The sequence below is a fragment of the Ovis aries genome, chromosome 5, assembly GCF_016772045.2.
Source record: "Ovis aries strain OAR_USU_Benz2616 breed Rambouillet chromosome 5, ARS-UI_Ramb_v3.0, whole genome shotgun sequence".
Taxonomy (NCBI): domain Eukaryota; kingdom Metazoa; phylum Chordata; class Mammalia; order Artiodactyla; family Bovidae; genus Ovis; species Ovis aries.
The window spans coordinates 18,135,390-18,161,196 of NC_056058.1; the positions used below are offsets into that span (position 1 = coordinate 18,135,390).

General features: G+C 54.7%; 2 protein-coding genes and 1 long non-coding RNA gene across 7 annotated transcripts; 1 reads left to right on the forward strand and 2 right to left on the reverse strand.

Annotated features, from left to right (window-relative positions):
• Positions 1-49: 49 nt before the first annotated feature.
• On the reverse strand, positions 50-6,264 carry GIPC3 (GIPC PDZ domain containing family member 3). Of its 4 annotated transcripts, none has more exons than XM_015095893.4 (6): positions 5,954-6,264; positions 5,008-5,193; positions 4,677-4,857; positions 3,512-3,624; positions 3,147-3,228; positions 50-3,025 (listed from the first exon to the last, which is right to left on the reverse strand). In XM_015095893.4, exons 1-6 carry the CDS (start codon positions 6,194-6,196, stop codon positions 2,874-2,876), a joined length of 957 nt encoding a protein of 318 aa, XP_014951379.2. In that variant the 5' UTR covers positions 6,197-6,264; the 3' UTR covers positions 50-2,873. The 4 variants fall into 4 exon arrangements, with proteins under 4 accessions (XP_014951379.2, XP_042106099.1, XP_042106100.1 ...); XM_042250165.2 differs by having other exon boundaries at positions 3,134-3,228; XM_042250166.2 differs by lacking the exon at positions 5,008-5,193 and having other exon boundaries at positions 3,134-3,228.
• Positions 6,265-9,244: 2,980 nt separating this feature from the next.
• On the reverse strand, positions 9,245-15,105 carry HMG20B (high mobility group 20B). 2 transcript variants are annotated; one of them, XM_015095895.3, is made up of 10 exons: positions 15,054-15,105; positions 14,718-14,773; positions 14,131-14,239; positions 13,438-13,641; positions 12,436-12,556; positions 12,004-12,050; positions 11,655-11,727; positions 11,201-11,416; positions 10,475-10,607; positions 9,245-9,942 (listed from the first exon to the last, which is right to left on the reverse strand). In XM_015095895.3, exons 2-10 carry the CDS (start codon positions 14,753-14,755, stop codon positions 9,930-9,932), a joined length of 954 nt encoding a protein of 317 aa, XP_014951381.2. In that variant the 5' UTR covers positions 14,756-14,773; positions 15,054-15,105; the 3' UTR covers positions 9,245-9,929. The 2 variants fall into 2 exon arrangements, with proteins under 2 accessions (XP_014951381.2, XP_042106107.1); XM_042250173.1 differs by having other exon boundaries at positions 13,438-13,659.
• Positions 11,197-16,317, forward strand: LOC121819618 (uncharacterized). The gene is made up of 2 exons (XR_006059892.1): positions 11,197-11,745; positions 13,269-16,317. It is a non-coding gene; the product is annotated as an uncharacterized LOC121819618 (long non-coding RNA).
• Positions 16,318-25,807: the final 9,490 nt, after the last annotated feature.

Consider the following 25,807-nt stretch of genomic DNA (forward strand, 5'->3'; position numbering starts at 1 on the left):
TCTGCTCTCCCCCAAATACCCGCCAAAATAACACATCAGGCTGCAGGGGTGGGAGGTGCCTTTATGCCTTTATTCCCCATGAGTCCTCAAGGTACATGAGAAGGAAACTGCCTCCTGCCTCCCCTGCCCTCCCCTACCCGGCTGCCCTCCCATAGACCTAGGATCAGCTGTTTCCACCCTCCCTTCCTCACCTGCCCCACCCCACTTGCGGGGATGGGGGTGGGTGTGGAATGAGGTCACCTGCTACTTCTGGGCAACCCAGGCAAGGAGGAGCAGGAGGAGCAGGATGGGGGCCATGGGGGCCCCAACTATGTCATGCCCAAGCTACTGCCCTCCATGGTGGGGTAGGAGTTCTGACTCCCGTGGAGGTAACCCAGACTCCCTGAGCATGGAGGAGGGGGCAGGCCCCTCAAATGAGGGTTCAAGGGGCTGAGAACGAAGGAGGGCCACCCTGGGGGCAAAACTAGGGATGACAGATTTGGTGGGTGGGGTAGACTTCTGGGGTCCCAGCTGGGGCTTGGGGGAAAGGGCTGGTTTCTGGGGGGTTAAGGGGGACTGTGGGTGTGGGGCCAGGGGAGAAGTTGAGGGGCTTCGGCCAGGGCCAGGGACGGGCAGGGTTCCTCGTACCAGATCATGGGGCTGGGGCTGGGGGCAAGAGATTTGGCTAGGACCTGGAGTCGGGGCTCTGGGTGGTGGGCCTAGGTGTTGAGGTCGGGCATAAGGGGTGGGATCGGGCTGGGTTTTGGGGTCAAGGCCTGGGGTCTGTGGGCAGGGCCCCTTTCTAGAGCTGAGCTGGATTCTTGGACTGGTCTGGCTTCTAGTTTCAGAATCAGATTCAGTTCTGGAACTAAGGTGGACTCCAGAGCTGTGCTGAGTGTTTGAAGTGGTCTGGGTTTCAGAGCTGGCCTGAGTCTCAAAGCTGAACTGAATTCTAGAGCTGCACTGGGTTCTGGAGCTGAACTGGACTCCAGAGCTGAGCTGAGTTCTTGCACTGGTCTGGGTCCCAGAGCTGGGCTGGGTCTCAGGACTGAGCTGGGTTCCAGAACTGGTCTGGGTTCTAGAGCCAGGTTGGCATCCAGAAGCAGGCTGTGTTCTGGAGCTGAGCTGGACTCCAGAGCTGGGCTGAGTTCTTCCACTGGTCTGGGTCCTAGAGCTGGGCTGAATCTCAGGGCTCAGCTGGGTTCCAGAACTGGTCTGTGTTCTGGAGCCGGTTTCGGATCCAGAGCTGGGCTGTACTCTTGAACTGCTCCAGGTTTCAGAGCTGGGTTGCATCTCAGACCTGAACTGAACTGTGGAGCTGGGTTGGGTTTTGGAGTTGTGCTTGACTCCAGAGCAGGGCTTCATTCCTGCACTTATCTGCATCTCTGAGCTGGGAGGGGTTCTAGAGATGAGCTGAGTTCCAGAGCTGGTCTGCTTCCCGAAGTCTGGCTCAGTCCCAGAGCTGCCCTGGGTTGTGGCCTGGATTTGGTTTCTAGAACTTGTCAGGCTTTCTGAGCTGAGCTGAGCCTCAGAGGTGTTTTGAGCTCCTGGGCAGGGCTGGGTCCTTGAACTGGGCCTACTCTCGGAGTTTGACACAGCTGTGGAGCTGAAGTCTGTGTCTGCATCCTTCTGGGTCCCAGGACTTGACCAGGTTCCAGACATTAGCTGTATTCTGGAATGCACCTGGGTCTCAGCAGTTGACTGTGTTTTGGAGCCAGGTGGGATTTCAGAGCCAGCCTGGGCTCTAGAACCGAGCTGAGGTCTGGAGCTGGGTGGAGTGCTGGAGGTGGACTGAACTCTGGAAAGAGGCCAAGCCCGGAGATCTGTCCTTGTCCCAGAGCTAGATGGCATTCTAGAGTTGCTCTGTGCTCTGCAGTGAGCATGGGGCTCAGCATCAGGCTGAGCTCTGGAGGCAGGTCTTGCCCCAGAAATGGGTGGGGGTCCAGAGGTTGTCTGAATCCTGGAGACGGGTTTACTTGTTGCACAAGGCTGGGGGCTAGAGCTGGGCTCAGTCTCTGAGCTGGATTCATCACTGGAGCTGGACTGGGCCCTAGGACGCAGATAGGGTCTGGACCTGGGCTGGACTGAAGTGTGCATCTGGGTTCCTGAGCTGGCCTGGGTTCGGGAACAGGGTTGCACTTCAGAACCATCTTTGACTGCTAAGCTGGAATGGCTTCTAGGGCTGGACTGCCTCTTGAGTCTCACGTGGGCTCCAGAACTAACTGGCGTTCCTGAGCTACATCGAGTATCCAGGTTCAGCTGAGTTATGGAGCTATCTTGAACCGCAGAGTTGGATCGAGTTTTATGGCAGGGCTTGGTCATAAAGCTGGCCTGGCTTCCAGAACAAGGTTGGATTTCAAAGCTGGGCTGGGCCTTCAAATTTATTTGGGTTCCAAAGCTTGACTTCACATCAGAGCTCCACTTAGCCCCAGAGCTGTTCTGGGCTCTAGAGCCATCCTGGGCTCTAGAACTGAGCTGGGTTCTGAAGCTGGATTGCATCTCAGAACTAGACAGGGTTCTCGTGATGAACTGGGCCTCAGAACTGACCTGGGTTCTAAAGGGGGATTTGGACTCTGGACAGGGCTGAGTCTCAGTTCTGGGCTTGGTCTCTGATCTGGGCTTGGTCTCTGAGCAGGGCTGGGCTCTAAAGCAGAGCGGGGGCTCTGATCTGGGTTGTGTCACAGATCTGAGCTTGGTCCCTGAACTGGGCTGGACTCTAGAGCAGGACTCGGGCTCAGATCTAGGCTTGGTCTCTGAACTGGGCTGTGTTCTAGAGCAGAGCTGAGTCTCAGGTCTGGGCTTCTGGACTCCGGAGTATGGCTGGGCTTTGGAAACTGACCGGGAGGGCTGGGGCAGGGGGCTGGGCTCCGAGCTGCACTTGGCACTGGAGCAGACTACCCACAGGCTTCCCTGGCCTCGCCGATGGCGGCCCACACCTCCACCACAAACTCGTCCGGGAAGGCGAACTCGCCCAAGACGGAGTCTAAATGGCGTGCAAACTCCTGGACGCTCACTGTCTTCTTGGACGTCTCCACCATGGTGGATGCTGCAGGCCAAGCAGAGGGGAAGTGGGTGAGGGTTCTCCCTGGGGCTCGGGGGGGATCCCTGCCTCCTCCCCATGGGCTGTCCTCCCCCCAGGGTCCACCCAGCTTACCCTGGCCCCTTACCCAGCTCTGGGTCCCGAATGCCCATGTAACTCTCCAGCAGGTCGTCCACCCTCCGAGATGCCTCCTCCTCAAATTCACTGGGCTGGGGGCATGAGGGGCCAAGTAGAGAGTCAGAAGCCTGGGATCCTCCGGCCCGGCCCCCTCCCCAAGCCGCTATGCCTTTGGTGACAGCAGATTGGGACCTTCCATGAGTCAATGCTTCTGGTCCCACCATTACTGCCCTGCCTGACAAGAACCCATTCTGCAAACGGGGAAACTGAGGCTGGGTAAAGGAGAGGGTCTTCCCCAGGGTCATGCTGAGTCAGCATCAGCGGTAGAACTCTGTGTGCAAGAGCCCCTGAAGGCCTCCCATCCCCTCCACTCACCACTTCCTCCACAGTGGCGGCCCCTCCAGACCGAAGCCGCAGGGTCTCCCTCCCACTGCTGACTTTCGCTTCCATGGGGTATTTGCTGCCCCGGCTCCTCTGGCCGATCATATCTGGAGGGGACAGAGTAGAGGAGGTGCGTGTGTTCCGGGTGAAGCTACATCTTTGAAAAGACTCAGAAGCCACCAGCTGAGCCCTTCTAGAACATTCCTACCCTCCAAAAGTCCTCCTTATTTCCATGGATGAATCCTCAGAGACCCTGTCTGAGAATCCTTCCTTCCCTTAAATTTCCCTCCTCTCAAAATGACTCTCCCTAGAAGAAACTACTTCAGATTCTCCTTAGGGCCAGTCTAGAAAGCATCTTGCTCTAGAATTTGCTCTCCCTAATCTAGTCATAGCTTCCCTGCTACCCACGCCAGTGTTCTTGCCTGGAGAATCCCATGGACAGAGTAGCCTGGCGGGCTACAGACCATGGGCTCACAAAGAGTGGAACACAACTGAGCAACTAACACTTTCACTTTCACAACCTAGTCGTGAGGGCTTCCCAGGTGGCTGAATGATAAAGCATCTGCCAGCCAATGCAGAAGACATAAGAGATACGGGTTCGATCCCTGGGTCAGGAAGATGACCTGAAGTAGGAAGTGGCAACCCACTCCAGTGTTCTTGCCTCAAGAATCCCATGGACAGAGGAGCCTGGCAGACTGCAGTCCATGGGGTCACAAAGAGTAGGACCTGAGTGAACAACTGAGCACTCACACACGCATGGTGACCTCCTTATCTCACCCATGGACCAGTCACAGACTTCTCTTTGAAAAGCTCCATTCTAGAGTTCCCTGTGAAAGCCATTCTCTAGAACTCGCCAGAGACTCAAAGCAGGACTTTAAAAGCTGCCAGTCAGGTTACAAAATAGATCCAGACAGCTCCTTATCCTTTCTCACTCTTCCCAGGCCTCCCCCAACCCCATGCCTGGGCTGACTCTATGACAATGTAGAAATAACCCACCTGTTTCTCATACAGTGCCAGAAGGTCTCGGTCCTGTTACCAGGGGCATCTAGAACCTTCCATCCTGTCCCTGACCCTTTGCTGTTCCGTATATCCAGAGAACCCATTTGTGAAAGAGCTTCACCCCACCCAGCCTGTCCCCCAGGCCCCAGGTGGCCCTCACCGAAGGCTCTCTTGGGTTGCACCAGCCGTAGGGTGAAGGGCTGCGACTTCGGCAGCTCACGCAGCATCTTGGCCACCTCGTAGTGGCGGCAGCCGACGATTGAGTGGTCGTTTATGGCCTCAATGCTGTCTCCCACACACACTGCCTCGATTCGGTTGATGATGCTGCCTTCCTTGATCCTCTGCGGGGGACCCAGAGTCATTCACAGGACCCCACCATCCAGCCACCCAACTCGGGTCCCCAGAGCCTATTCACACCACAGAGGAGCAGAGGCTCACCCCAGGTGGCTGGACACCCTGGAAGCCACCTGCCCCGCCCCCAAAGTGGGCACCTTGATGAAGGCATAGCCGGCCCCGTTGTCCGTGATGGTCAGTCCCAGGGCGTCCTCCGTCTTAGTGACCTCCACCTCCTTGGTCTCACCTCGAACATGGGCAAAGATAAAGTCCTCCAACCCTATCTGGCCGCCCAGGAGTTTCTGCATGTCCACCTTGTGGCTGTTTAGGGTGCAGAATAAGATCTGCCCCAAGAGGAGAGGGAGCCCCAAATTAACGACAGCCCTCATTCCCCACCATCTGCACAGAACAACCAGGGGATGGGCTCAGGGGCCTGATAGGGAAACTGCGGCACAAAATCATGAAACCCCCGCCTTCCCCAAGATCGTGGTCATGCTTAAGGGCAGAATATGGGATCCTCAGAATGGATTAGGAGGCGAGACTGGGACCCCCAGACTGAGGAGTAGGATGAGAAGGAGGCTGCGGACAGATGGACACCCTTCTTTCATCCTCCCTCAGACTTCCACTTTTAACCCTTTGGTGACCTGACAACCCCAGACCATCTTTTAAAGGCAGTTAGTTCCAAATCTCCTGGCGCCCCCTGGGGGTTGAGGGGCGCATTTGCGGCCCAGCCCCTGACTCCCACGACCTCGGACGTCTCACCTGTCAGGGGGCTGCCTAGAACCCCAGTCCCCAGCTGCGCCCAGGAACCAGAGGCGCTTCCCTGAGGGCTGGGGTCCACTCCTAGCTGGGTAGCCCAGTGTTATCCGGACGATCTAAGGATCCACGAACCCTAAGACTTGCTCACCTTTTTGCACAGGGAATGCAAAGGGGGTCCACGGGGTATGGGCACCGCAGGATCCGAGAGGTGAGTCTCTGAGATCTGGAGACAGGGTCCCCTCCATCCGGAGATGGAGGATCTGGGGACCCCGTCCCAGAGTCCAGGGTTCACCCCTATCCCCGGTCGACTAGTGGGCCTCGGGTGCTGGGGTCCGCGGGCCTCACCTCGGTGGGCGCGATTCCGAAAGCCTCGGCGATCTTGGCGTAGAGCTCGCGCACGTTGGTGAAGCCCTCGATCTTGCCCGTGGGGCTGCCGTGCGCCAGCTGCGTGCGGAAGACGAGGCGCGGGCGGGCGCGGGGGGCGGCTGGGGTCGGGGACGCTGCCGGGGGCTCGGCGGGCGAGGGCGGGGGCGCGGGCAGGCGCTGAGCCTCGGCCCCCCGGGCCTCACGGGCCGCTGTGGTCTCCATGGCAGGAAGAGCTCGGTCACTGGGGCCACCGCCACAGCCGCCGGATCCGCGGCTTCCTGCAGTCTCCCCTCCCCCGGCCCAGGGCGCGACAGCCGAGCCTCCCGGGGTAAGGGGATCCGGGAATCCGAGCCTCCCGGGAAGGCGACACCGCGGAGTGTGTATGCGGGGGTGGGCCCCAGGTGTCCTGGCCCTGCCAGGGCCAGCTGTGCTCTCCCCGGGGAGCAGGGGAAAAAATAAGGATCACAAATAAGGATAGGGCAACTGCCAGTGCCAGAGTGCTCACTCTCTGCTGGGCGCACTCATTTAATCCTTGCAACAACCGTCGGAGGTGGGGAGAACCCTTACCCTGGCATAGCTGAGCTGCATCGTGTCCATCCCCTGCCCACAGCCCTCCAGGGCTCCCACCTCCCCTGGGGTAAACCCTAGTCTTCTATTCTGCCCACAAGGCCCTGCACGAGCTGCCACATACCCATCCCTGCCCTCTTCTCCTCCCTCTTTTCTTCTGGCTCACTCTGCTTCAGACACATGGGCGTCCTCCCTGCGCATTCAACACACAGGGCCCGGTCCTGCCCCAGGGCCTTTGCACAGGCTGTGCCCCCTCCTGGAACGTCTCTCACATCTCCAAGTGTTTCACTCCTTTGCCTCCTCAGCTCTTGGCTCAGACGTCAGCTCTTCACCAGGTCCCAATTTCTCTTCCCTGCTTTCTTTCCTCCCTAGCACTGAGTGTGACCTGGCAGGGCAGGTATTTTATTTATTCATCCCGTGTTTCCTCAGTCTCCTCAACTGGAGGAGAAGAAGGCAGGAGTTCTGAGCCCATTGGGTTACAGATGAGGAGGCTCTGGGTACTAGGAGGTTTCTCTCAGAATCCCCTGGGGACCCAGGATCACCAAAAGGAATGTTGCTTTTGGCTCGATAAACAGCACTGGAATGCCTTACAGCAGTTCAAAAGGGGGGCCTTATGCCTCTGAAGCGGAGAAGGCAATGGCACCCCACTCCAGTACTCTTGCCTGGAAGATCCCATGGACGGAGGAGCCTGGTGGGCTACAGTTCATGGGGTCGCTAAGAGTCAGACACGACTGAGCGACTTCACTTTCACTTTTCACTTTCCTGCACTAGAGAACGGAGAAGGCGATGGCACCCCACTCCAGTACTCTTGCCTGGAAAATCCCATGGACGAAGGAGTCTGGTAGGCTGCAGTCCATGGGGTCGCTAAGAGTCAAACATGACTGAGCGACTTCACTTTCACTTTTCACTTTCATGCATTGGAGAAGGAAATGGCAACCCACTCTAGTGTTCTTGCCTGGAGAATCCCAGGGACGGGGGAGCCTGGTGGGCTGCCGTCTATGGGGTTGCACAGAGTTGGACCCTACTGAAGCGACTTAGCAGCAGCAGCAGCAGCAGCAGCAGCAGCAGCAGCAGCAGCAGCAGCATGCCTCTGAAGAATCTCAGAAACCAAGCGTTGCTGGAAAAGGCAAGTTGCAGAAGGCTTCGGACAAGGTAAGAAAATTTACTTAAAGCTTGAAAACGTGCAGAACGGCATACACACCGTAACACAGATGAGCCTTGAAAACCTGATGCTCATTGAAGGAAGCCAGATTGCAAAGGCCACATAGCCTGGGCCATTTAGATGAAGTGTCCAAAATAGCCAATGCATGGAGACAGAAAGTGGATTTGTGGTTGCCAGGGGCTGGGGGAGGGGAAGATGGGGAATGATAGCTAACATGGAAGGGGATGTTGTTTGGGGGGTGATGAAATATTCTGGAATTAGGTGGTGCTGGCGGTTGCACAACTTTGTGATTATACTAGAAACCACAGAACTGTACATTTTCAAATCTTTAGAAAACAAACTAAAAAAAAAAAATCCATCAAAATGGTATTCTTGTGGAAAGACATCCTTTAGTGCTAAAGGTTATGTAAAGACCTGACCAGGAATGGTAAGCTCCAAACCTGCAATGAGGGTATGATGCCAGGGAGGGGGTGAGGTGAGGAAGCGCACACTTTGTGTGTGTGTGTGTGTGTGTGTGTGTGTGTGTGAGACAATATCCATCTTTCCCAGTCTCCTGGGGCAGCCATAACACAGTACCACCAGTTGGGAGGCTTAAAAACAATAGAAATTTGTTCTCTCAAAATTCTGAAGGCTAGAAATCAATTTGTCAGCAAGTCCAAGCTCCTCTGACTCCTTGGGTGGCATCCTCTCCCCCTACCACCACTCCCAGCCTCTGTTGGTGGCTAACCATCCTTGGCCTTCCTTGGGGGTGTGCTCTGCTCCAGTGTCTGCCTGTTGTCACATGGCTGTCTCCTTTCTCCATGTCCAAATCTTTATCTTCTTATAAGGATCACCAGTCACATTGGATTAGAGGCACCCCCCCCCCCACATACTCCAAGATGACCTCATCTTAACTAATTATATCCTCAGTGACCCTATTGCCAAATAAGGTCATATTCTGAGGTTCTGGGGGTTAGGGCTTCAAGATTTTCTTTGGGCGGGACTAAATTCAACTGATAACACCAGTGTTTGTCAAATTAAATCTCTGGAATTTTTAGGGTGTCTCAAATATTCCATATAAAGCTGAAGTCTCTGAAAGCATTCCCCAGTAAGTTAAGCATAGGATTATCATCTGACCCAGCAAGTCTGCTTCTTGGGATCTACCCAGGAATAAGAGCAGGTGTTCAAACAAAAGTCTACGTGTGTGTTCTCAGCAGCATGATTCGCAAAAACCAAAAGGTGGAAACAACCCAAGTGTCCATCAACCAGTAATGGGTACACAAAACATGGGCCATCCACACTATGGAATATCACTCTGCCAGCAAAAGGAATGAAGCACTGAGAAACTCTACAACATGGACTCTGAGGACACGACACTCAGTGAGAAAACCCAGACGCAAAAGACCCACAGTGCGTGATTCCATTTATATGAAACGTCTAGGACGGGTAAATCCAGAGACAGAAAGTGGACTAGTAGTTGCCAGGGGCTGGAGAGGGTGGGCCTGGGATCCCAACAGAGGATCTTGGCCCATTCCCCTTTAAAAAAAAAAAAAACATACGCATTTAAGTTTGAAATTCAAATTCCACCTTTTTTATTTTTATTTAAGAAGTCCAGATCGAGTGGTGGCAAAACAACTGCCTCCACGGTGGTTCCTCAGCTGAATGAGCATGGGGTGGTGCCAGCCCCCCCATTCAGGGGTGCAGGAATGTGAGGGTGACAGATAGATGGCCCTGCCAGGAGTGTGAGAGTGTGTCCCTGCAAGGTGCCTGCCCGTGTGGATACTTAGGGTGACACTGGCCAGGCAGGAGTCCCCATGTATTGGATGTGGGTTTTGTCTGCCCTGGGTCTGGGAGCTGGTCCTGGGGAGTGGGTGTAGGGTGTGTAACTCTCCCCGCACCAGCTGTGAGCGGCTGTGGGTTTCCTCCTGTCCTGGGTTACATTGCCCCTCGTGTGTTCCCACGTCTGTGTAGTGTGATGTGACCTGTGAGGCCAACAGGCCTGGCTGGGCCCTGGGAGTCTGTGCACAGTGCACGGTGGGTGGGTTTTCTGGGATGGGGACCTGGGGAGATTCAAAGCTAGAGGGATACTGTAGAAATTTAATTTTAGGGGGGCTAGAGCCCCCAAGGTGCAGGATCAGGCCTGGCCCCAGAGGATGGAACCCCCACCCCTCCTCCAGGGGGTGCAACTGGGGGAGGGGCCATGACCAGAGCTTGGTCTTCTCTGGATCCGTGGGGTGGCCAACACCCTCATAGATGCTCACTGTGACAAAAGAAGAGATTAGTTGATGGGGGACACATCAGGTCTCAGCCCCCATGCCCATCCTGGGGTACCCCAGAGGCCACCTCCCTCTGCTCAGATGCTAGGGTGGGGGCCCTGGAGTTGATCCCACGTATCCTGGGCAGCTAGGAGCCACCCAGAAAAGCCCACGGAGAAGCTGTGGTGAAGCTCTGGGTCCCCCGAGTCAGGGGTGTGCTGGCCCCAAGATCCCCCAAGCAGCATTTAACACAGTACCAGGCTGAATTAGGGCTCCCCAGGAGCTAGGCCATTAGCCGCCCACATCAAACCAGCCCCACCTAGTAGATTCTGCAAGCACTGTGGCCTCGGAATAAGATCTGGCAGCTAGATCCCACTTGGCGGCAGCGGCCTCAGACCCCAGAAAGCACGCTGGAGACCTAAAGCCGGTTTATGTAGCCAGGCTCCTTCAGGGCGCGTCTAGCCTGAAGTGTTCCCCACGCGAAGCAGCCCAAGGTGGGCTGAATGGGACGGGGGGCAGACCTGCCCGGGTACACACCTGGCGACCTGGGCCAGGATCTCCTTGATGCGGACGATGAGCTTCTCGTGCTGGGCGGGGTCGCGCTCGATGGCACCGTGCAGCCGGGCCATGTAGAAGTCCAGGGTGCTGAGCGTGGGCGTTTCGCCGGTGCCTGGGGAGACAGGGACCCGTCAGAAGAGCCCAATGCGGGGGTCACCATGGAAACAAACTTCAGAAGGTGGGGTAAGAGGAGGGGACCATGGGTGAGCGTCAGCGGGGTCAGGTGCGCGCGGTCAGGGCGTCTGGACCCGGGGGAAATCAAGATCAACTGTGGCAGAGGTCAGAAGATGGAAGATGGAGAGGGCGGGGTCGTGATGGGGGGATTGGGGACTGGTAGGGGAGAAGTTGGCCTAAATCAGCTGCCGAGGAATGAACACGGAAGTTAGACCAGGGGAGAGGCGGGGCGCGAGGGCCACTGTGGGCGGGGCTGGCACGAGCAGCGTTCAGTGAGGACGGGGCCACGGGGGCTTAGGATAGCCGGGAGTAAGTGTCAGCAGGGGAGCATCGGTCGGACAGAGAAGCGGGTTTGCGAAGCGACTGGGGGGGAAGGGATACCAGAGTGAGGACTCGCCGGGCGGGGTCAGAGGGGGCGGGACTCGCGGAAGCCGGGGCAGAGCCCGAGGTCGTCGAGGGCGGGGTCACAGGGGGCGGGACTCGTGGGGTAGGCGGGGCGGGACTAGGTTGTTGGGGGCGGGGCTTCCAAACCTGGCACTGGCAGCGAAGCGAAGCTGGCGGTGAGCGCCTGGCGCACCGCCTGGAGCTGCTGCTGCAGCGCCAGCGTCCGCCGCTCCTCCAGCGCCAGCTCCTGCTCTAGACGCTCGCGCGCGCTGCTCATGCTCTGCGTGTGCCTCTGCAGCACCGCGTTCTGCTCCTCGAAGGCCACGTTCATCTTCCGCAGGCGCCGCAGCTCCGCCTCTCGCGCTGCAGGCGGGGAGCCGGGTCAGAGCCTGACGCTTCCCCGCCATCCCTCTGCCGCCTTCCCTCTGCCGGCTTTGCCCCCAGCTGTGCCCCACGCCAAGCCTTCCATCACTGCTCTGTCTCCAGCCCCACACCTCAGCAGTCTGGGCTGCGAGGACAAGAGAGGAAGACACCCACTGCCTCCCGCCTCGATGCCCTCTTGATTCAACGCTTGCTTCAAGAACCGCTGGTCAGCACTCACCTTTGTTTTGGTCCAAGAACTCTTCAGTGAAGATGGGGACGTCGAAAGTCGAGAAGCCGTCACAGTCCCCACCCTGGGACGACAGGACAAGGTGGCAACTTTGCGGGGGGGGGGGCAGTCAACCCTCCTATGGGACATCCCCTAAGCTTGGGAGGATCTGCTGAGGCTACCTGGGTCAGAATCCATTTTACTGCCCCCCCTCAATTTGTGTGAGTGCCCCGCCTCCACTCGCACACATCTGGACAGGGTGCTCACTTCACCCCATGAGCGACGGTCCTTGGTCACCCGGGGGTTTAAACACTCCAGACCTTTCTGGCCCAGGTGTTCTCCTTGGAGGAGCGACGCTTACCTTGTGTCCATTCAAAAGGGTATTCATGAGCCCAGAGCTGGAATCCTCTGGTGGGGGAGGGAGGAGAGCAGGGTCAGTCTCCCTGGTCTCCTTTGACCCCCTGCTTTGCACATGCTGTCCCCTCTGCCTGGAACGCCATTATTTCCACACACACCCCCCCCCCCCCCCCCCCCCCCCCCCCCCCCCCCCCCCCCAAGCCCTGCTCATCCTGGATCAAAGGCCCCTCCTGGGCCCCTCCCCCAACCCTCATATCCATGTGTGTCCCATCTCAGTACAGATCGCCCCGTTCACTCACAACTGTCTGGTTACATGTGCCTTGTTCCCACGTGACCGTGAGAGACCCTTTGGGAGGGGGTGGGGTGGGGGGGCATCGGCTTGGGTCACCTGTCTCAGGGTAAAACTCAGCTGCCTGGGGGCTGAGGCCCTTTGCACCTTTCTTGATCTTCTTTTCCTGGATCTTCTCTGCACACATCTTGTAGGCTTCTGACTGCTGGTAGGCCCTCAGCTCCTTCATATACTGCTGCTTCTCCCGTTCAGCCTCGTCCAAGTACCGCTGGTGGGGGCAGGGAGAGAAGGCTCAGCCCAGTGGCAGGGGAGGCCTCGCAGGCTCCATCACTCAGCCCGCTGTGCTACACTTTACCACAGCTCCCTGCTGCCCTCCAGACAAAACTTGGCCCTTCACTCTGCCGCTCAGGCCACCTGCCAACACCCGGACCTCACTGCTGCTGCTGCTAAGTCGCTTAAGTCGTGTCCGACTCTGTGCGACCCCATAGACAGCAGCCCACCAGGCTCCCAATGGCACCCCACTCCAGTACTCTTGCCTGGAAAATCCCATGGATGGAGGAGCCTGGTAGGCTGAAGTCCATGGGGTTGCTAAGAGTCAGACACAACTGAGCATCTTCACTTTCACTTTTCACTTTCCTGAATTGGAGAAGGAAATGGCAACCCATTGCAGTGTTCTTGCCTGGAGAATCCCGGACCTCACTACCTCACCCCAATTCCAGCCTTTCTAAACCACTCCCTGGTGTCTGACTGTCTGCAGGCTCCCACCTCTGGGCTGACCTGCCCTCCGAAACCCATTTTGCCTGTTGAAATCCCATGTAGAGGGTGCAAGCTGCTGGTGATTTTGTTACATTTCCTTGATGTTTTTGCAAATTTTAAATTAATTACCAGAACTTTAAAACTGTAAGGTCTCTAACAAAAATCCAGCATCCACCCCTGACTTCTTTTATAACGGTGTTTATTAACTTTTATGTCTATTCCAGCCAACTGCCACCCTCCCCTCCCTTCAACAAGCTGGAGAGAGCTAACGGGTGGTCAGTCCTTCCGGCAGAACGAAGGGCCTGCCACACCTGTTCCTTGAGGGTAAGTGATGGAGGATGGATGTCTGAGTGAGTGAGGGCAGGTCAGTCAGTGGTCCCAGGCCGTCCCCACCTGTTTCTCCGCCGGCTGCAGCTTGCTCCACTCGGCGCCCAGCATCTTGGTGATCTCGGGAAAGGGCAGGTCCGGGTGGCGCGTCCGGATCTGCTCGCGCCGCTCGTTCAGGAAACGCACGTAGCCGGTAACAGGTGCCTTGGGCCCATTTGGCAGGATCTTCTTCCGCTTCTTGCCCTTGGGCCAGCCGCGCTTCTTCACCGGCTGCCGAACCCAGTCGCGCTGTTGGGAGGGGTCTGGAGGGCTGGGGCTGGGCACAGAGGGGAAGGGGCGGGGCCCTGGAAGACTTGGGTAGGGCCTAACCACGAGGTGGGACCCAGAAGGTATGGAAGTATGGCCTGGTCAGGGTTCAGAATTGGGAGAGTGGGGTTAAGAGTGGGGTTAAGGTTTACCCTGGCCATGGGTAAAGGGATCAGAGAGGTACTGGAGACAGAGCATTAACCCAAGGATGGGGTAGGCTTGTGTTGTGGGCGTGTCCCCTGTATGGGCGTGCCTTACTAGCAGAGTCCCCAGGTAGCGGGCGGGGCCTAGACTGGCAGTGGAGCTCTTGGGGGCGTGGTATCTGGCATGGGGCGGGCCTCAGCTTGGGCAGGGAAATCTGGACTGTGGGCGGAGCCACAGCAAATTCAAATTTAGCTCTGGGCGGAGCTTCAAGGGTAAGGGCTACCGCCACGGCAGTGCAGGGACTCTCACCTCCTCTTCGTGGGACCCCTTCTCTCCGGCCCGCGGGCCCTCGCCGCGCTCTTGCTTGACAGCCACCACGAAGCCCCCATGCTGTCCTGGAGCCTTGGCGCTCGCCGGCCTGGAGCCACGGGAAGCCAGGGTCACTCCCACTCCCCACCCTCGACGACGGATTTGGCAGCAAGGGGCCTGAGTCCTCAGAAGAGGGCTCTGAGAGGGTCAGGATACGGAGGTTGAGACTGGAGCACTAGGGGAGCAACAAGGGACCTCGGAGAGACTAGAGCTACGGGACGCCAGGGTCACCCACCCCTTCCCCCACGACTAAAGAGCTGGCAGCTAGCGGCCTGAGTTCTGAGAGCAGGGGTCTGAGGAGGTCAGGATCCGGGGTTAGGGCAGGAGAACTAGAGGAGGCCAGCAGGCCACTCCTGAAAAGGACTGGAGCACGGAGGTTTAGGGGAAGCCCGTGGGAACCCCCAAGTGGGGGGCTCCTGTTCCAAGTCAGAGGAGTCAAGACCCTGGGCGCGGGGGTCGAGAAGCTCCAACGGGACGGGGTGGCTGCAGCCCCGAGTGAGCTGAGGGGGAGGGGATGTCGCACTCACGCGGAGGCCGCGCCGGGCTGCTTGGGGCCGTGGGACATGGCCACTCCCGGCAGCACCTGGAACGTAGACGCGTGGCCAAGTGAGGGTCGCCCAAGCCAGCGATGGCGGGGCTGAGCTGGGAAGCCCTGTAATGCCAGGTCCGGGGCGCCTGGGGGGGCCGGAACCGGGGGCGGGGAGGCCCTCGGGGGCGGGCGCCCCAGGGATCCTTTGTTGGGCGATCGCCCCCCAGGAGGCCTGGGTCCGCACCCTCCCGGCCCAGGAGGGTCCCCGCCCCGGCCCTGGGATCCCCGCGCCCCCGCCTCCTCGCAGGGCCCCGAGTTCCGCGGCTGTTTTCACCTCCAAAGAAACTTTCCCGGACCTCTCGGCTGCTACGACGCTCCAACCAACCGCCGGGAGCCCGCCCCTGCCGCCCGCTCCGCCCTGCACCGCCCCCGACATGCTAATAACGACTCGGCGAGCGATCGGATTGGGTATACCCCTCCCTTGGGGCGTGACCATGCAGATGAAGGTCGGCGCGCCCGTTGGTGATTGGCTGCGGTAGCCACTGAGCCGCGTGGGAGGTTAAGTAGGGAAAGCTGCAGGCGGGCGCGTCAAGTTCGGCTGTGCTCGGCCGCTCTCGGGACCAATCAGGATGTTTTCAGATTTCGCCGGGTGGAGCCTCTTAAAGGGCCAGCAGGCGCAGCTCAGACTCCTCCTCCCCTGCTGAAGGCGAGACTCCCCGCCCCTGCAGGATCCGGAGTTCGGCCCCGCCCTAGTTGTCATGGGGACGGTAGTAGGTTGCTAGGGAAGGGGTTAAGGTCTTTTGGAGCAGTCCCTTTCCCCACTGCACAGTGGGACCTGTTCTTAGCAGACCGGGTGGAGAAGTTTCCCGTTTATTGACTGGACTTAAAGCCCCCAACGGGGCCGTGCCCCGCCCTGCATGTGAAAGGGCCTGCTGTGAAAGGGCCTCAGCTTTCTCTCCTATGCAATGGAAGCGTTGCACAGGGTCCATGTCCAGAAGGCCGGATGAGGCGAAGCTGAGACCAGGAGCTGGGCTGGAAGCAACTAGGAAGAATGCGGTGGGGACAAGAAAGCTGCGAGGACCTCGTGAAGATGGAGGGCCAGGAGACCCTGCTCTGGGATCTTGGGGAACCCCAGACAGTAGCCTGGTCCTCTTACAGCCTGGACTGTGTTTCCTACTACCCCAGGATAATTGTGGTCACTGGATGCTCATGATGACCCGTTAGACCCCAAACAACCTACCCACAGCACTTTTCCGCTCTCGCCTCCCTGCATTTTCCTCCTCACTTACTCTGGCGACCTCAACGTTCCTTAGATATGTCCATTTCATTCATTCCCACCTCTGGGCCCTTGCACTTGCCCTTAATGCCCTTTCCCCAGATTAAATGTACCCCTTTCCAGTGAGACATTCCCAGGCTTGTACCCCACCCCATACACCCCATCTTATCTTTTTTTGTGTTCATTTCCTCCTTATAAGCTGCCAGTTTGCTCATTGCTATATTGCCAGCACCCAGAATAGTGCCCACAGGTGCTGTCAATGCATATATATTAAATAAACAAATAAATGTATAACGTAAATTTCTAACAGGCAGGTGCAGCAGCTTTGGAATGCAGTCTGGCAGTTCTTCAAAAGGTTAAAAAACCAAAACATAGAGTTACCATGCGATGTACCCAGGAGTTAAAGAATGGGCTTGCAATACAGGAGACCCAGGTTCAATCCCTGGGTCAGGAAGATTCCCTGGAGAAGGAAATGGCAACCCACTCCAGTAGAGAGAAGCGCCTGGCAAGCTACAGTCTGCTACTGCTAAGTCACTTCAGTCTTGTCCAACTCTGTGCGACCCAATAGACGGCAGCCCACCAGGCTCCCCTGTCCCTGGGATTCTCCAGGAAAGAACACTGGAGTGGATTGCCATTTCCTTCTCCAATGCATAAAAGTGAAAAGTGAAAGGGAAGTCACTCAGTCGTATCCGACTCTTAGCAACCCCATGGACTGCAGCCTACCAGGCTCCTTCATTCATAGGATTTTCCAGGCAAGAGTACTGGAGTGGGGTGCCATTGCCTTCTCCCAGCTACAGTCTATGGGGTCTCAAAGAGTCGGACAAGACTGAGAGACTAAACCACCAGCATCCAGGAATTACTATGCAATGCATCCACTGCATATCCAGAAGAATTAAAAACATACATCCACACAGAAACTTGTACATGAATGTTCACAGCAGCATGATTCACAATAGTGCAAAAGTGGAAACAAACCCAAATGTCTATCAGTTGATGAATAGGTAAATACTGTGGGCCAGCCATCCAGTAGAATATTCTTGGCTATAAGAAGGAATAAATTGCTATGTCATGCTAGGACAGGGATATGCCTTGAAAACATTAAGCTCAGTGAAAGATGCCAGTCACAAAAGGCCACACAGTGTATGGTTCCATTTATATGAATTTTCCAGAAGGAGCAGCTCCAGAGAGACAGGAAGTGGATTAGTGGTTGCCTGGGGCTAGAAAGTCAGTGGGCAGGGGCAAAGGAGGTCACGGGGGCTTCTTTTGGGGTGATCAAAACGTTCTAAAATTAGACTGCTTTGATGGCTGCATAACTCCATTAATGTACCAAACCTCACACAATTGTACACTTTACACAGGTGCATTATCTGGAATGTGAATTAGATCTCAATGAACTTGTTTCTCTAAGAGGCATCCCAGAGCTGAGGAAGATAAGCTGTGCCCTGGAATCTTGACAGACCCAAATTCCACACCCTGCTCTGTTGCTTCATCAGATGTGGGACTTCCCACGCCTGCTTGCCTCTCTCTGCTGGGTTAGAAAATATCTAGGTGAGAATTCCAGCCAGGAGAATAGGAAAGACCCACCCTCCAGGCCCTGCCTCTTTGGCTTGATTGACAAAACTGATGTTGCCATAGAAACGTGTCCTTCCACTCCCAAGGTACCACACAAGGAATTCAGGGGTCTTCCTGTGCGTGGAAAAGAAATGAAAGGTCTTGAGATTGATTTTTTTTTAAATTTTTATTGGCATATAGTTGATTTACAATGATGTGTTAGTTTCAGGTTTACAGCAAATTGAAGCAGTTATACATATACATATATCCACTCTTTTTAGATTCTTTTCCCATATAGGCTATTGCAGAGTATTGAGTAGAGCTTCCTGTGTTGTGCAGTACGTCCTTAATTGGTATCTATTTTATGTATACTAGCGTATATGTCAGTCCCGATCTCCCAACTTATTAATGTCGATTTTGAAAGCAGTTTGCAGCTCCTTGGCATCAGGACAAATTCCTTGCTGCGTGGGTATTTTCTGGGAAAAACAAAAGTGTCTTGAATCCAAATGGCATTGCATCCACTCCAATGCATGTGATCCAGACACACACTCATTCCCAAGAAGCAACATGTAAGAAGCAGCATTTCTACTGTTTGACTTTACATCTTTCGTTCTTTGATCTAAAAGCAGATACTTTGGCCCCCCAGAGTATAAATAGGTTTTTCCTTAGCCACAAACTTCTCTCAAGTCCTAGCTCTCAATAAAACCAGGAACTGGTTTAGCTGTCTAACCTCGTATAATTTCATGTTAGTTTCTTTGTATTCATTTCTATGCTCCATTTGGAAATTTTAAAAAAAAATATTTTTATTTATTTGGCTGCATTGGATCTTAGTTGTGGCATCCAGGCCCAGTTGCTCCACAATATGGAATCTTAGTTCCCCAACCAGGGATCAAACCAGCATCCCCTCCCACTGGAAGAAGAGTTCTTAACCACTGAACCACCAGGGAAGTGCCTGGAAATTTTTATCATGTGAAACCAGGAAGAGGACCCCAATTTGTCGCCTGAGAAATACAAGATCCATTAACAATGACTTAACTGTCTTTGTGAAATTAATTTTATGATGCAAGTGCAAATTCATTTCATTTGTACAAATTAAAGTCGTGTGTGAAGGCTACCAGACCCATACCATACTCCCCCTTATCAGCTTGTCACATTGCTTACCAAAACTTTTCCTACCTACCTATACACACACTTACTCTGTGAGTCTCCTAGGGCTATAGGAACAAGGCACCACAAACTGGGTGACTTGAACAACTGAAATTTATTTTAAAAAATAATAATAGGGGCTTCCCCAGTGGCTTAGTGGTAAAGAATCCACCACCGATGCAGGAGACACGGGTTCCATTCCTGGTCCAGGAAGATCCCACTTGCCTCAGAACAACAGAGCCGGTGCGACACAACTCCTGAGCCTGTGCTCTAGAGCCTGGGAGCCACAACTGCTGAAGCCAAATGCCCTAAAGCCCATGAGAGGCCACTGCAATGAGAAGCCGGCGCACAGCAACAAAGGGCAGGGCCCACTCGAGGAAATGGGAGGAAAGCTCACGCAGCAATGAAGACCTAGCTCTAACAGAAATAATTTTTAAATGGTTAAAATATTAACGAATAATACGTAAAAAGGACTTCCCTGGCAGTCCAGTGGTTAAAACTCTGAGCTTCCACTGCAGGAGGCATGGATTCGATCGCTGGTCAGGGAAGCTCTGCATGCCCTTGTAGTGCGGAGGAAAAAAAAAAAAAAAAACAGTTATGGGGACCAGAAGTTCAAAATCAAGCGCTTTGTCGGCACTGGTTCCTTCTGAGGCGGAGTCTGTTCCATGCTCTCTGAGCTCTCCCAGCTTCTGGGGGGTCTCCTAGCCATCTGCAACCTTCCTTGACTTGTACAAGCATCACTGCATCTCCACCTTCACATGTACACGAGGTTCCTGTGCGTGTGTGTATTTCCAAATTTCTCCTTTTTTATTAGGTCATGGGTTGTACTGGGAACCACCCTGCTCCAATTGTGACTCATCTTAACTCATTACATCTGCAATGACTCCATCTCCAAATAAGGTCACATTTGAGGTCCTGGGGATTAGGACTTTCAGCTGGGAAGGTTGGGGGGCACAAAGCAAAACACAACATGTATACACACACACACACACACACACACACGGGTGTGAATGCACTCCTATAAGGAATGTAAGCTCACATCTTGCTTTTTTTTTTTTTTTGCCACACCAAGAAGCATGTGGGATTTTAGTTCCCTGACCAGGGAGTGAGCCTGTGCACCCCTGCAGTGGAAGCCTGTAGTCTTCCTACCCACCGGACCGCCAGCGGCGTTCCACAGCTTGCTTCCTGTGATCATATGATCAATCACACCGTGAACATCCTCTGCAAACTCTTGAGTCCGCAGCCTTTGGCCCAGTGGCTTCATATGTGAAGCCCAGAGCCCTGCCTCTGGGGCTGGGTAATTTTTCACAGCAAGACCTCATCACCGCCTGTGTAACGAGCTCTGGCAACTTCTGGTCCTTCCTCATACGATTGTGTTGCCGCCTTTGTTTCAAACGTTCGGAACCAGCTGTCTGGACCCCTTTTCCAGTGTAGCTGGGAAAACATGAAGTTACGCGTGGTGCCTCCCACCGCCGCCCTCCAAGCCCCGCCTCTTTGGCTTGACCGACAAGGCAGGCGTTGGGGCGGGGTTACGGTTTGCGGGGCTTTTTGTTTTGTTTTTGTTTTGCAGGGCTGAGCTGTGCAGCGTGCGGGATCTTATTTCCTCGACCAGGGATAGAACCCGTACTCCCTGCATTGGGAGCAGAGTCAACCACTGGACAACCAGAGACGCCATCCCCCTAACCCACGCCTCCGCGTTTACGTCTGTTTTTAATACGCATTTGCCAGCACCGGGCGGTTCAATTTCTCTCCATCCCCAGGAAGGATCGGGATGCGGTCGGCGCTCTCGTGATATCCCTGCCTTCCTTAGGCTCTTTTACAGAGTGGATTTAATTCAGGGGATTGCCGTTGTGAGCAATGAAGGGCCAAGGAGGCAAAAGCGAAACGCAGAGGCAAACGCTGTCGGAAGGAAGGTGTGTGGGGACGGGGTCTCAGTCTTGGGAAGGGGACACTCCCCCTACACACACACCGCTGCTGCTGGACCCTCCTGGGCTCAGGGAGGCGGCGCTGAGGCCCACCTCTGTGACTTGGGCAATTTACCAAACACTCTGTGCCTCAGTTTGCCCCACCGCAAAGTGGGCTAATAAGCACGTCTGCCTGTATGAGGTTGTGGGAAGGATTTAACGAGTTTAATTCAAGCACAGTGCTCGCGACCGGACCTGGCTGGTCAGTGCTGCATAAAGCATTGGTTACTCCTGTCCACCGAGACTGAAGCCTCTGGTACAGAGAATTTTCTAGTGTTGTGGTTTCCACCCAGGGGTAATTCAGCGCCCCTCCTACCCCTATCCAGGGGTCTGATGTCTAGAGACATTTTTGGTTGTCATGTCTAGGGCGAGTGGGGCTGCTCCTAGCATCTACCCAGTGAAGGCCAGAAGTGCTGTCATGCCCAGGACAGCCCCCACCACAAAGAATAATCCAGTGCCAAATGCTGGGAGGGATTGGGGGCAGTAGGAGAAAGGGACGACCGAGGATGAGATGGCTGGATGGCATCACGAACTCGATGGACATGAGTCTGGGTGAACTCCGGGAGTTGGTGATGAACAGGGAGGCCTGGTGTGCTGCGATTCATGGGGTCGCAAAGAGTCGGACACGACTGAGCGACTGAACTGAACTGAACTGAACTGAAGTGTAAGCAGTGAACAAGATTGGGAAACCCTGTTCAACGGTCCAGGAAGTGCTCTATCTGCCTGATCCCCCTAAGGTCTCCCAACAACTCTAATCAGAGTTGCTCCTCTTCCCTGGTGGTTCAGGGGTAAAGAATCCACCTACAATGCAGGAGCTGCAGGAAATGGGGGTCGATCCCTGGGTCGAGAAGATCCTCTGGAGGAGGACATGGCAACCCGCTCCAGTATTCTTGCCTGGAGAATCTCATGGACAGAGGAGCCTGGCGGGCTCAAAGGGTTGGACACAACTGAGCATCATACACACTCTCACCTCCGTTTTATAGAAAGGGGAAACTATGACCCCGTAGCTTGCACAAAACTGCCTGGTTTGATCTTGGTTGTGGGCCCTGGGATGTAAGGAAAATTTTTTTTGAGTGTTAGAACCTTCCCCCTCTGAGTGTCCGCCCACCCCCTCACCCCCCACCCATTTTGACCAAAGATCAAAGGTCAGAGAGAAGATCAAAGCAAGTAACTTCCTGATGCTGGATGGGGGCTGCCAGGTCATCCGATATGCAGCTGGAGGAGGAAAGCCGCGGGTCTGGCGTCTGAGGCGGCTGTGGACGCTCTGAGGGGAATAAAGCATGTCTGGATCTCCTGAACACAAGCTTGTCTGTCCTTTCTTTTGTCCTACCCAAGGGCCCAGCATTATCTGTCCTTCCTGGCATCCCTTCCCCTAGGCATGGCCTTCTCTGATCTTCCCAGCAAACCTGACCCCATCCCCCTTATTAGGGGGGCCTACATGCCCTCCGCTGGTATCCACCCAGGCAGCTGAGGCCTGATTTGGGATAAACCACCTTCACCTCCATTCCCACCCTTACAGGCTTTTTTTTTTTTTAATTTATTTTTGGCTGTGCTAGGCCTTCGTTGTTGCATGGGAACTTTCTCTAGCTGCCGTGTGTGGCTTCTCATTGCGGTGGCTTCTCTTGAGCCTTCTCACTGCAGTGGCTCCTGGGCTCTAGAACATGTGGACTCAGTGGTTGTGGCACATCAGCTTAGTTGCCCCACAACATGTGGGATCTTCCCAGACCAGGGATCAAACCCATGTTCCCTGCTTTGGCAGGCTGATTCTTAGCCACTGGACCACCAGGGAAGTCCCCTCATAGACTTTTTTATCCAATTCTCCCTACCTATTCAAAACTCTACTGTGGCTCAGTGACCTAAGGGTAATGTCCCAACTCCTCTGACATTCTGTCACCCTTCCTGGTCTGATTCTTCCAGTCCCAGCACTGATCATGGCGGGGTTTGGAGGATTCAGCTCAGCCATCACTTAGAATTAGGGGCTTCAGAATCTTTGGGTCTCCAGCATCACTCAGGCTGAGACCAGATCCAGTGAGTGAATGAGTTCATTCATTCATTCATGAATGAATGAATGACAATGCTCTGAGGCAGCTCCCTGGCTCCCCGGATCAGTCTTGTTCCTGCCATCCCCACAGAGTCAACTTTCCTGGTGGCTCAGACCGAAAAGAATCTGCCTGCAATGCAGGAAACCGGGTGTGATCCCTGGGTGGGGAAGAAGCCTTGGAGAAGGGCATGGCAACCCACTCCAGTATTCTTGCCTGGAGAAACCCATGGACAGAGGAGCCTGGCGGGCTACAGTCCATGCAGTCACAAAGAGTCCGACACGACTGAGCAACTGGCACTTGCCAGAGTCAGGGCCAAGAATTACTGCCGCTGCTGCCGCTGCCGCTAAGTCGCTTCAGTCATGTCCGACCCTGTGTGACCCCATAGACGGCAGCCCACCAGGCTCCGCCACCCCTGGGATTCTCCAGGCAAGAACACTGGAGTGGGTTGCCATCTCCTCCAGTGCATGAAAGTGAAAAGTGAAAGTGAAGTCGCTCAGTTGGGTCCAACTCTTAGTGACCCCATGGACTGTAGCCTACCAGGCTCCTCCGTCCATGGGATTTTCCAGGCAAGAGTACTGGAGTGGGTTGCCATTCCCTTCTCCAGGAGCTCTTCCTGACCCAGGGATTGAACCAGGGTCTCCTGCATTGTAGGGAGACGCTTTACCATCTGAGCCACCAGAGAAGTCCCAAGAAGTACTAGCTGGCTTCAATAGACCAAAAACCCAGAGATGAGAGATGTGTGGTACTTCCACCAAACAGCCCCTCCTCCCTCTGCTGGATCTGCCCCCAGGGGCTGCCAGGTTGATGCCTTGGGCTCCTGATCCACACAGGAGGCTGATAAAAGAGGGGAAACTCAAACATCTTTTACCCACAGGTGAGACCTCACCTGAAAGTGAATAATTAACTCAAAGATATTGGAAGTCACAGGGAATTCCAAGATTCCAGGGATCTTGAATCCACCTCTTGTCAGCTGCTTGCCCTCTGGCAAGGAATTTCTGTCTGAGCCTCAGTTTTCTCATTTGTAAAATGGGTGTGAAGTGTTGAGGTAAGAAAAGAGAGGAGGAATGCAAATTAAAAGCTTAGGCTAATAGGGTTGTATTTATTTTTTATTTTATTTATTTGTTTGGCAGTGCTACACGGCATGTGGGATATTCCTGCAACCAGGGATTGAACGCACGCCCCCTGCACTGGGGCTTCTCAGGTGGCTCAGTGGTAAAGAATCTGCCTGCCAATGCAGGAAACTCAGGAAACCTGGGTTCGATCCCTGGGTTGGGAAGATCCCTTGGAGGAGGAAATGGCAACTCACTCAAATATTCTTGCCTGAAAAATCCTATGGACAGAGGAGCCTGGCAGGCCACAGTCCACAGGGTCACAAAGAGTGGAATATGACTGAGCAACTGAGCACACCCCAGCAGTGGAAGTACAGAGTCTTTGGACCGTTAAGTCTTTGGAGTCTTACTTAACCATTGGACCACCAGAGAAGTCCACTAGTAGTGTTGAAGTCATCTTCTGGGGACTTCCCTGGTGGTCCAGTGGTTAAGACTTCCCACTTCTATGCAGGGGGCTCGAGTTCGATCCCTGATGGAGAACCAAGATTCCACATGCCTCAGAGGGTGGCAGAAAGTTGAAGGAAAAAAAAACCCTGAAATCGAAAGGAGGCAAACTTGGCCGGGAGGAAATGTGGTTCTCTGATCTCTCCTTATCTGTTTATCAGAGATCTGGGTCTACCCCTATCTCCTCTCTTTTTCTACCAGGCTATCTCTCTTGAAGCCACTATTTCCCATTCATACCCATTTCAGCTCCTCTCCATGAAAAAATGTGTGTGGCAGTAATTGGTCCTTATCAGTGTCAAAGTTTGGGCTGGGCACCCCTTGGGTTACTGGAGCCTCAAGTTTACCTTTTGCTTTTCTTCTTTTTCCAGCATGGGGGATCCTAATTCCCTGAAAGACCAGGGGTCAAATCCACAACCTATGTAGTGGAAGCGCTGGGTGTTAACCACTGTACCACCAGGTAAGTCCTGTGAACTTTAAGTTTATAAATGGGTTCCCCTCTGTTTCCCAATTTCTGTTTGCATTTTTCTGCATTTCTGATTCTTTGCCTTTATGTCCATTACTCAATCATTTGACAGATATTTCTTGAGTTCCTACTATGTGCCAAGCATCACTGGGGACAACCCAGTAACTAAGAGTGTGTATTCACAGGGATTATCGTCCAGTGGGGAAGACAAAGGGTTACAAATGGGGCAGGGGAGAGCAGGATACTGTGGAACCCAGAGTAATAACTGAGTGGGGAAGAGAGGGTGCTGAAAAGGCTTTCTGGCTGAGAATATTAAGCGCTGATGCTTATATCCTTTTTAAAAAATTTTATTTTATCTTATTTATTTGGCTGGGCCAGGTCTTAGTTGTGGCATGCAGCATCTAATTCTATGATAGGGATCAAACCCAGGTCCCCTGTATTGGGAGGGCGGAGTCTTAGCCACTGGACCACCAGGGAAGTCCCATGACGCTTAGATCCTTTTAAACATACAGCATACCCATTCTAGAGCTGGGGAGTCCCAGGAAGAGATGGGACTTGTCCCAGCAGGAGGAGCTCGGAGTGGATGGGGCTGGACCTGGATCCCGGCCTCTGGTTCCGGAGTGCAAGTTTTAAACCACTGCTGGTGGAGACCCGGAGGCCGGGGGGGAACTGCACCAAACTCTTGGAGGAACTTAAAATTGTGTGCGCGATGACCCAATCGTGGCGAGGGCTGCGGGGGTGGTGGGTGGGGGAAGGCGTTGGAAGGAGGATGGAGAGGAGTCGAGACCGCTGGCCTCAGAGTCGCGTGCACCTGACTCACGATGAGCCCCAAAGCGGTGTCTCGCCTGTGAAATTGGAGACTTGCTCCGCCTCCTGCTCTGCTGGGAGGAGAAAATCCACGTGGGCGCTTGGCACGATCAGCGCTCATAAATGCCAGCTGGTGTTAATATTTTGATCATCCCCATTATCGTTAATAACTAATTAATTAGAACTAATGTGTCCTCTCTGCGTCGGACTGGGTCTCTCCAGGCCCGGAAATCACCGGGCCCCAGGCGAGGTCGGACTCGGACCGCTCTTTCACCCACCCGCGTCC